Source organism: Caretta caretta, chromosome 2, assembly GCF_965140235.1.
Source record: "Caretta caretta isolate rCarCar2 chromosome 2, rCarCar1.hap1, whole genome shotgun sequence".
Taxonomy (NCBI): Eukaryota; Metazoa; Chordata; order Testudines; family Cheloniidae; genus Caretta; species Caretta caretta.
This window is the reverse complement of record NC_134207.1, coordinates 268,016,931-268,028,214: the sequence shown is the minus strand read 5'-3', so window position 1 is coordinate 268,028,214 and position 11,284 is coordinate 268,016,931. Positions and strand designations below refer to the sequence as shown.

At 46.3% G+C, this 11,284-nt stretch overlaps 1 protein-coding gene across 1 annotated transcript in view; it reads left to right on the top strand.

Moving 5' to 3' along the window:
• Positions 1–1,567: 1,567 nt before the first annotated feature.
• LOC125632985 (uncharacterized) overlaps positions 1,568–11,284 on the top strand; it is a 29,910-nt gene continuing 20,193 nt past the window's right edge. Inside the window, exons 1-6 of the mRNA XM_075124756.1 lie at positions 1,568–1,702; positions 5,279–5,662; positions 8,363–8,489; positions 9,651–9,764; positions 9,896–9,955; positions 10,364–10,477. Coding sequence (XP_074980857.1) covers positions 1,679–1,702; positions 5,279–5,662; positions 8,363–8,489; positions 9,651–9,764; positions 9,896–9,955; positions 10,364–10,477 — 823 coding nt within the window. The 5' untranslated portion in view covers positions 1,568–1,678. The remainder of the gene's footprint in view (positions 1,703–5,278; positions 5,663–8,362; positions 8,490–9,650; positions 9,765–9,895; positions 9,956–10,363; positions 10,478–11,284) is intronic.

Below are 11,284 nucleotides of genomic sequence, written 5' to 3'. Positions count from 1 at the left end.
TGTGGGGTAATAGGTGCTTATATAAGACCAAGCCCCGAATATATAAGGTGGATAGAAAGTTGGCTAGATTGTCAGGCTCAATGGGTAGTGATCAATGGCTCCATGTCTAGTTGGCAGCCGGTATCAAGTGGAGTGCCCCAAGGGTCGGTCCTGGGGCAGGTTTTGTTCACTATCTTCATTAATGATCTGGAGGACGGCATGGATTGCACCCTCAGCAAGTTTGCAGAGGACACTAAACTGGGAGGAGAGGTAAATACACTGGAGGGTAGGGATAGGATACAGAGGGACCTAGACAAATTAGAGGATTGGGCCAAAAGAAATCTGATGAGGTTCAACAAGGACAAGTGCAGAGTCCTGCACTTAGGACGGACGAATCCCATGCACTGCTACAGACTAGGGACCGAATGGCTCGGCAGCAGTTCTGCAGAAAAGGACCTAAGGATTACAGTGGACGAGAAGCTGGATATGAGTCAACAGTGTGCCATTGTTGCCAAGAAGGTCAATGGCATTTTGGGATGTATAAGTAAGGGCATTGTCAGCAGATCGAGGGACATGATCGTTCCCCTCTATTCGACACTGGTGAGGCCTCATCTGGAGTACTGTGTCCAGTTATGGGCCCCACACTACAAGAAGGATGTGGAAAAATTGGAAAGAGTCGAGCAGAGGGCAACAAAAATTATTAGGGGACTGGAACACATGAGTTATGAGGAGTGGCTGAGGGAACTGGGGATGTTTAGTCTATGGAAAAGAATGAGGGGAGATTTGATAGCTGCTTTCAACTACCTGAAAGGGGTTCTAAAGAGGATGGCTCTAGACTGTTCTCAGTGGGAGCAGATGACAGAACAAGGAGTAATGGTCTCAAGTTGCAGTGGGCAAGGTTTAGGTTGGATATTAGGAAAAACTTTTTCACTAGGAGGGTGGTGAAACACTGGAATGTGTTACCTAGGGAGGTGGTGGAATCTCCTTCCCTAGAAGTTTTTAAGGTCAGGCTTGACAAAGCCCTGGCTGGGATGATTTAGTCAGGGATTGGTCCTGCTTTGAACAGGGGGTTAGACTAGATGACCTCCTGAGGTCCCTTCCAACCCTGATATTCTATGATTCTATGATCAGGCCTGTCCCTATGAAATGAGGACATCTGGTCGCCCTAGGTCAGCTCCTAACCGGGCACTAGCTTGATCTTCTCAAATAGGCGATTTCACCGATTTTCAACAAGAAACTATTAGGCTAGTCCCCAGACCAGGCCACAGGCACAGCTCGCCCCAGGGGTAGCCAGGGCTCCTCGTGTCTGATGGGGGCAGCTGGCTGGGAGTTCATAGCAGCGCTGCTCAGGCACGAAGACCCGAGCCCTGTGCAAAGGGGTGGGGGTAGATGCGCCCCCAGCACGGGCAGGGGGCAGACGCAGACCCCAAGAGCCGGCCCAGACGGAACGCGCGACACGCGCCCTGCGCTCCGCCCACGGTAGGTGGCGCTGTTCCTACGCGGGCAGGCTCCTGGGACCCCTTCTCTTTGCAGGAGCGGGGCGGGGCGCCAACTCCCGGCATGCACTCTGCCTCCCCGGCGTGGCCGCGCTGCCCAGCCCCAGCCCCTAGCGAGGCGGCGCCGGGACTCTGCCCAGCCCGCAGCGGGAGCGGGGCTCGGCCGGGCCGGGCCCGCGGGAGCAGCCCCGCCCGGGGGGGCCATGGCCGAGCGGGCCGCTGCCCAGGTAAGGGCCCGGCGGGCGGGGGGGCCTCGGGCCCCGGGAGCTTCTCCCCGCCCGGCCCGGGCCCCGGGAGCGGCCCGCGGGGAGCGCGGCGCTGCCCGGCCAGGCTGGGGCTGAGCCCCGGGGCGGGGGCGGCCGGTCCCGGGGTCCCGGGCAGCAGCGGGGGTGGCTCCGGCTGGGAGCAGGGCCCGGGGCTTTGGTGCTTCCCCCGCTGCAGGGACCGGCGCCCCCGCTCGGCCCAAATACCCTGAGGCAGGTGTCGGGTCCGTGCCAGGTACCGCCCGGGGTTTGCTCTTGCCGGGGGCGCAGAGGCTGCTGGAGCGTCTGTCCGGAGTAGCCCCGGAGGCTGCTGTGGGCTGCGCGCTCGGTGGCGCAGGTGCCGGAGCGGAACCTGTCTGGCCGGGGAGTGTCCCGGGCTGCGCCCTGCTCCCCTGGACGCACAGTAAACCGCGGGCCGGTCAGGAGCCTTCCCGCCTAAGGGGCTGCTGCCGCTCTTCGGCCCCCAGCGCCCTGGGGAAGACTGTGCGCCATCTCCATGGGGTGCCAGGGTCGTCCTCTGCGGGTTCAGTTGTAGGCTTGGGACCTGATTTTTAGACACGACGAGTGAGTGTAACAAGGAGAAGGGAATGGATATGGGGCTCTCACAGCTATAGGATTATCTGTCAGTCAGCCAGTTAGGCCCTGGTCCTGCACAGTGTTCCTTGGTGATGGCGCTTCTGCGCTCATCCCTAGTCCTGTTGATTTCAGTGGGGCAATGCACAGGGTTCTGCCCACACAGAGCAGCCTGCAGGATTTAGGTATTGGATGTATGCATATTCTGGTGGTTCAGTTAAGTGTGGTTTTTTTTTTTTTCATAAAACATTACTATTGTCGAGTTGCTTTTTGTGGGCATTGTGGAAGAAGTGAGTCTTAAGGAGGGGTTTGAGTGAAGTGTGTGTTTCAGCTTGGCAGACAAGAATTGGTCAGGCCAGAATATTCTAAAGAAAGAAAATAGCAGAATTGCTGTAATGAATTTAGCAAATCAGCGGCAGCTCTGCTGATGTAACCTGTGGGTCAAGTCCCAGACCAATGTATTATAAACCTCTAAACATTACCTATAGTGAAAATGTTAACAGATCTTTTGACTATTCTATCCAAATTAGAACTGCAGAGTGCTCAAAAGTTTGCCTTAATAGGGTTTATGTGAAGATTTTCTTTCACATGACTCCTTATGAAATTCCCATCCCAAATATTGTTTTATTAAAGACTAACAGATTTATTTGGGCATAAGCTTTCATGGGTAAAAAACCCACTTCTTTAGATGCATGTGAAAATTTTCTTTAGTGAAAATTACAGATGCAGGCAAAAATATATGTTGGCACATGAAGAGAAGGGAGTTACCTTACAAGTGGAGAACCAATGTTGAAGGCCAGTTTAGACAGGATGGATGTGGTCCACGCCCAATAACTGATGAGGAGGTGTCAATACCAAGAGACGGAAAATTGGGGACAACTTATACCTTCAAGTCAGTGGCACTGCAATGGGTACCCGCATGGCCCCACAGTATGCCAACATTTTTATGGCTGACTTAGAACAACAGTTCCTCAGCTCTTGTCCCCTAGCACCCCTCCTCTACTTATGCTACACTGATGACATCTTCATCATATGGACCCATGGGAAGGAGGCCCTTGAAGAATTCCACCTGGATTTCAACAATTTCCACCCTGTCATCAACCTCAGACTGGACTAGTCCACACAAGAGATCCATTTCCTGGACACTACAGTGCAAATAAGTGATGGTCTCATAAACACCACCCTATACCGGAAACCTACTGACCGCTATGCTTACCTACATGCCTCCAGCTTTCATCCAGACCACACCACGCAATTCATTGTCTATAGCCAAGCCCTAAGATTCAACCGCATTTGCTCCAGTCTCTCAGACAGAGACAAACACCTACAAGATCTCTATCAAGCATTCTTAAAACTACAATACCCACCTGGGGAAGTGAGAAAACAGATCGCCAGAGCGAGATGGGTCCCCAGAAGTCACCTATTACAGGACAGGCCCAACAAGGAAAATAACAGACCACCACTGGCCATCACATACAGCCCCTAGCTAAAACCTCTCCAGCGCATCATCAACGATCTACAACCTATCCTGGAAAACGATCTCACAGGCCTTGGGAGGCAGGCTAATCCTTGCTTACAGACAGCCCCCAACCTGAAGCAAATACTCACCAGCAACTATACATCACACCACAGAAACACTAACCCAGGAGCCAATCCCTGTAACAAACCCAGTTGCCTTCTCTATCCCCATATCTACTCTAGCAACACCATGATAGGACCCAACCACACCATCAGAGGCTCATTCACCTGCACATCTGCTAATGTGATATATATGCCATTATGTGCCAGCAATGCCCCTCTGCCATGTACATTGGCCAAACCAGACAGTCTCTTTGTGAAAGGATAAATGGACACAAATCAGACATCAGGAATGGTAACATACAAAAGCCAGTAGGAGAACAGTTCAATCTCCCTGGACACTCAATAACAGATTTAAAAGTAGCCATGCTTCAACAAAAAACCTTCAAAAACAGACTTCAAAGAGAAACTGCAGAACTACAATCCATTTGCAAACTTAACACAATCAATTTGGGCTTGAAGAGGGACTGGGAGTAGCTGGCTCCCTACAAAAGCAATTTTCCCTCTCTTGGTATTGACACCTCCTCATCAATTATTGGTAGTGGACCACATCCCCCCTGACTGAATTGGCCTTTTCATCACTGGTTCTCCACTGGTAAGGTAACTCCCTTCTCTTCATGTGCCAATATATATTATTTATGCCTGTATCTGTAATTTTCACTCCATTCATCTGAAGAAGTGGATTTTTTACCCACGAAAATGTATGCTCAAATAAATCTGTTAGTGTTTAAGGTGCCACCAGACACCTTTTTGTTTTTGTGGATACAGACTAATTTGGCTACCCCTCTAAATCTCGTTTTGAGTGTCAAACAGACCCAAAGCCTCAAATCAAATCTCAGTAGTAACCAGAGTTTTGCTTGGCTCTGTTGCAAACTGTCCCAGGTGTGTTAGCAAGGCTTATGAACCTTAGTGGTGCACATCATCTGAGTTTTCACTTCGTAATAATCCCAGCACAGATGGGTTGGTGTGGTGGTGTTTGCTTTGTATTACAATAATGCCCGAAGGCCCCAACCAAGATCAGAGCTTCAATGTGCTCAGCCTATACAAACCCATAGTAAAAGACAGTCGTTGCTCCGAAGTGCTAACCGTGTAGACAAGAAGCAGTCACAGAGAGGTGAAATTACACAACACGTGTTACAACACAGATCAGTGGCAGAGGTGGGAATAGAACCCAGGTCTCCTGACTATCAGTCCACTAGATCATATATTGGTTTTGTTGGGACTGTTTTGCACAACTCTAAATTTGACCCTATTAAAAACAAAGATCTAATTGCAAGGTTTGAACAGCCTGTAGCACGTGATCTACTTCTATGTTGTTTCTCTTTGTAGCTTATTTTGCTAGTTGGGAACATAAACCCAGCTCTCTTTAATTTTTGTCCTTGCAAACAGGCATCAGAATGGGACACAGAGGTACAAGCTCCCCTTATCCCAGATGTAAGTTTTGTGAAAGAAACCCAACTGCAGACTGCGGCTATTTCCTTGTGGACTGTGGTAGCTGCTGTTCAAGCGGTGGAGAGGAAAGTGGAGTCTCATGCTATGCGATTGCTGAATTTGGAGCGGAGATCAGGGACAGCTGAGAAGAAATTTGTGGACTGTGAGAAAACAGTGGTAGAGTTTGGTAACCAACTGGAAAGTAAGTGGGCCGTGCTGGGAACTCTGATCCAGGAGTATGGACTGCTGCAGAGAAGACTGGAGAACATGGAGAACCTGCTGAAGAATAGGAACTTCTGGATCCTAAGAATTCCCCCTGCTAGTAAAGGAGAAGACCCAAAGGTAACAGTAACCCATCTAGTACTTTCGTGTAAAACTAATGTATACTGTATCGGAGAAGTTTTTATGTCCCTATAAATCACCATTGTAAAATAGCTTGGCTGGAAGGAGCAGTCTGACTGGCTGCTAGCTGTATTGCTTATTAAGCTAGTACTTGATCCACAAGATATGTGAAAGCAATTATGAAATGTATACCCATGTTGCACTGCCCTACTCCGGTGTATCATGCAGAATGAGCATTCTGCTGCAGTCTAGCGAACAGTTCAATATAAAAAAAAGAAAAATCTTTTTTTTTTAAAAACAAAACAAGAAATTTCATATAAAAATCCCTATGTTAAAATAATTTTATGCTTCCAAAGTGAAACACTTAAGTCTGGAAATGCCAAAATCCGTTGCTCCCCTAAACTTAAGTCTGCTTCTTTATCCATATGCATTACAGTACAGTCCCTAGGTGGGCATGATTACATGCTGTTTTCCCTGGGACCCTGGACCCCTGCCTCACACAATAAAGGTGGGCACTATCTAGTGCGGTGTTTATCCCAGACTATATCATGCCGTGACCCCCTTTGGGTTCACCTCTGTTAATGCGACATGCCCCCGCCCCCAGGAATTAGCATACAGGATGGACAAAATAAAATTCCATCTTAACAGCCTGTTTGAAAACTGTTGGTGGATAGCCAGGCCCAAATTAACCAATGCATACTCGCACAAGGCCTCTGTTTTGGGGGGCCCTGACCACTGGACCATAATAAGGGATAGGCAACTGGCAGCCCGGGCGGGGGGCACATGAAACCTGCCAGATCTTTTTATTTGGCCCGCCACCGTGTGCGCAGAAAGGGGAAGGCTCTGCCCCCTCCGCCTTCCTCATCTCACCAGTTGCTCCTGTGCCCTCCATGTGGGGCTTGTGACCAGCTGCCAGCCATTAAAGGCATGCTGCCCCTACTGTATGAGAGCATTTTATGGCTCTGGTAGCAGATGGTGCTGCCTAGCTGCCCAAAGAGCTGGTTGCTTCAAAGTTCTCTTTCATTTCATAGGCTACGCTTGCAAACATAACCTTCTTTTAACAAAGCTCTTTGGGTGGGATATTGGATGCTTTCAAATTTTAGATGCATTTTTCAACGTATCTTCAACCAGCTGAGTAATGCTGCTTTCCAGGATAAGTACATGGCTTAAAACTATTAACATTTTTTTTTTTAAATTAAAAATCTAAGAGAGAAGCAAACCATAACCTCCTCCTGAAAGTCTCCCAAACTTTAAGAAATGTAAGCTATAGATCTGACTTTCTGGGTAAGGACCATCTAAACAATTTCTATTAAGTTGAAAAAATATATATATTTTGCGGACATAGGTATATTAACCAAGCAAAGGACAGATGACAATGAATACAATCTACTGTTAGTCATTATAATCCACAGCCAGGTATTCATCTGTTTTTTAAAAAAAAATATTTAAATGGGGAGGAAATCTATTCAATCTGTTTTTATATAAATTATATATTTTATAGTTTTCTACATTGTTCATAAAAGGTAATGGTCTTAATGCTCTCTTCAGAGGCATGTCACTTTCTACAGGGAGAGCTGATGGGCCAGTTCCTATTGTAAAACTGGAATGACTCCATTAACTTCACTGACTATTCCAGATTCTGCTGCAAGTGAAAGCAGGATCTGGCCCAAAGTCCCATACTGTGAAAAACCACCATGTTTGGGATGGCTTCCAGTCTACAGTATTTACCTGTTGTCTTTCCACAAACTCCGAACAAGAATGGTGTTTGAGCTGTACCTTGTTCCAGTACAGTATCTGAGAACAATGGGATAATACTTGATTCTAGAATATATGATTAAAAATAGGGCAAAATTACCATGTGCAGTTAGTCACCTCTTGGTCCATAGCCTCTCCAGCACTTCGGAAACTGAGTGATCCATGTTAAATAGCCAAGTTACGAGTAATGTGTGTTCTGTAAAGGGTTTTTGGGCCATTAGATTAGATGCATAGTGAAGTAATCTTACTGAGAGGGGCTTGGATTCCAGGGTGATGTGTTGTATAAATACTCAAAAGACAAATGTTTGTATAGTGCATGCAGTGTTCTTCAGTACTGGATAAAGCAAAGTAGATTTTTGACGTGTAGTGATGTCAGCACTAGGGGGCTGGTTAGCAAGCAGAAGTGAAAGGCATTTTTAAATAATACCTTTAACAGTCACTAGATGTATATAGATCCTCTTGAAATCAAAGGCCATAACTACATGCTCCTGACTTCTAAAATGCTTTGTCTAATTTTTTAAAAATTTTAAAGTTTCTGTGGGAATACTATTTAAAATGTTTTCCATATAAACATGACTAATCCACTCCCACTGCCTCCCAACTCACAGTGCCATTGTCGCTCCTACTGTACCTGATCTCGAGAGACCACCTCTAAGGGTAAGCAAGTAGTTCACTCTCCAAGCCCATTCCAGTCTCAATGCAGAGACTTCTAGCAAGGCCATCATTTGGTGCCAGTTTTCATGATGGTTATTCTGGAGTGGACACCTGTTGACTGGACATGGGAGGGAGACCCACCTGCTTATATACAGACCAATGGGCAGTCATCCCAAAGCTAAATTTCTGCAATTTCCAACCCATTTGTCTGTTCTACAAGGTGAAAGGATAGCTGGTGTCAGGAGGCGATAGCAGCAGAAGGTGCTGAGTGTGTGACACTTGTGATTTCAGGTCCCAGTGGCGTTTGATGATGTCTCAATCCAAATTCCCCGGGAGAAGTGGGAGAATTTGGAAGAGTGGCAGAAAGAGCTTTACAAGAATGTGATGAAGGGCAACTATGAGTCTTTGATCTCACTAGGTAAAGAGCATTTTACACTTATTGGAGGCTTTGCAATCTGACTTGATGAATTTCTTCTATCCCAAGGCTGTTCTCAACTTCTTCTGATTTCTGGTGGATCAGCACCTATCTCAGACCCTGTGTGATAGACCAGCTCCACAAATCTTCCCAATTTAGAGAGATTTCAAAAAGCTAACGGGGTTCCTGATCCCCCCACCTTCTGAGTTTTCTGGTACTGAGTTAATTGTTTTGGTGTAAGCTCCGGCCATGTCCAAAAACCTGACCTATTCATTGTGTGAAGGTGTTGCAAGATCTTCTGCATTAATGGCTGTCTCAAGGTTTCTGCCCATGTTATACTAGAAACACACATTTTTAAAATTAGGGCTTTGCAAAAGGTTCACACAAGAACCCAGGCCCACCTGATATTTGGGAGGACTAAGGTGCTGTTAATTTATGCAAACCTGAGAGTGCCAGCAAGTTTTGAGGAAGTGATTACTAGGTCCTTGCTCTGGAAACTGTCCCTTGGTACAGACTGTCTTTCTGATTATTGACTTGTCTTGAATCCCCCTTTCTATGATGAGGATTATAGCAAGGCAACTCTGGCAGTATCTGTAGGAGCCAAGGAAATCTGAGCACAGGCACCTTTGTTTTAGACTGGCTCCTTAGTCAGTGATCTCTTCCTGGAAAGAAATGAAGATCCAAGTGTCTAGTCTGATTCTTTTAGATCTGCCAGATACCTTTGATACTGCCAGCCTCACGGTATTCTTGACATGTCTGCATATCTTGCTGTGGGTGGATTGACAGCTGCTCATGAATGGTGGCAGGTTTTTCTCTCAAGATACGATGATGATGAGCTTTGGAGAAGTGTCCAACACACTTAGAGACCTTCCAGTTCCTTGATATCCTATAGGTTGCCTTTATTCTCCAGCAGCCCAGTAAAGCCCAGCAGTCTGCACTTTGGGGTTGTGTGAGGGAACCCCCCCCCCCCCCCATCCTGTAAGGAGCTCCCATTTTCCAGCAGACATTTGCTCTTCTGCATGATCTTCGTTCACCATTTCTTACATCTGTGCAGATTATCTGTCTCTTCCAGAGAGGCAAGGAGGTTGGGTTAAAACCAGGAGAACCCCTTTAAAACTAAAATCAGTACTTACTATATCCTCAATACCTCTTTTCCCTGAACAGACCATGCAATTTCCAAGCCTGATATTTTATCGCGGATTGAACAAGGGGAAGAGCTCTGTGCTGGGGAGCTGCAGGACTTGGAAGTGAGAGAGATCCATACAGAATCTAGCACAGGTGAGTAATGGACTGAAATGGAAAAGTGAGTGTAGTTAAAAGTAGGGAATTCCACCAAAGAATAGAAATATGAGGAAAAAACACATGAGTTTGATACGTTTTAACTGACCATTTTCTTATCTTCATTGCAGACGTCATTCATGACTTTCCACCTGCCCCAGTTACTTCTGTCTCTGCCGGTCCCAGCACAGGTAATACATAAAATCCACTTGGAACACTGATTGCAGTTAATGTTGAGAATCCTGCTCATGTAGTCACAGCTTAAATTCCTGTGAGCAGGTTTTTATTATCCTGCTCTTGCACCAATCTCTCCTTGTTCTGGCTCTTCAGAGTGTTCTGATCATCTGATATATTCACCCCATATTTTTTAATTTCCATTTTAACATGTGCAAACCGTCAGAACGTGCATCTCTTCCAGCAAAGAAATAGTCAAATTCACCACTGGTATATGTTAATGCAACTCTCAGTGGAGTCGTGCCAGTTTGCTCCAACCGGATACTTGGTCCATTGTGTTGGTTTCAGATCAGCTCTCAAATACTGAATAAGATGTTCCGTGGATTATACATAAGCTGTGATGTCACCCTCTTTCCTCTGAACAGAATCTCCCATTTCTACCACGGACATTATCTCATGGATTAAACAAGAAGAGGAGCAGAGCATACGAGCTCAAGAGAATGCTAAGGAACAAGAAACGCATAGAAGTACCTGCACCAGTGAGTACAGGAGTGAAATAACTGAGGAACAGTGAGTAAATTGCCTGAGAGTTACTTTCCTGAGGTGGCTGGTCCCCTGGATTTGTTGGGAGGCCCAGGCAGAGCCATCTCTCTGTACATTTTGAGTTTAGAGTGTCATCCTGGAGGGAGGACATTCCCCATGGATGCAGCTCCAATGGAAAGACAGAGGCAGGGCTTTGCTAATGAGTCGGAGGTGAAGGGGCAGCTGTTAGATTTCCAGTGGGGTACAGGTGGAGAATCCACTTGAGGGGAAAGTTTTCAGCAGCTGTGTGGGCTAGGAACCCTAGTTGCCCAAGCGTAAAAAGAGTGGGGATATGACTAATTTTTCCTCTCCTCCTGGAAAGAGTGCCCATCTCTTGTGACTGATCTCCACAGAACTGGACTTGGCCTTCAGTTTCTTTGTTATTAAAAATGGCCCAGAAGGCAGAGTATGGTGTAGAGAACCAGAAGGAGGCAGACTGCAATATGACCGATTTCCTCCAGTGTTGGGATTGAGGGCCTTGTAACATTCAGTTTTTAATTTTTTTTTAATTTTAAAGGTGCTTTATTGATAAAAGAACCAGTAGTTGCTCATTAAGTATTCATCCATGCCCCACACAGTAAATATCACCTTATACCACTTGCCAGGTAAAATGAATATTAATACTTAAACGATTTTTTGACAGCACTTGTAAGTCCCTTAATTCTTATACAGTTGGGAATGTTGTTTTTCCTCTCTCCATAACAGTGAAAGCTTCACTCCACTCCATACCAGTTTTTATTCCTATATATAAAACTTTCTGTAAA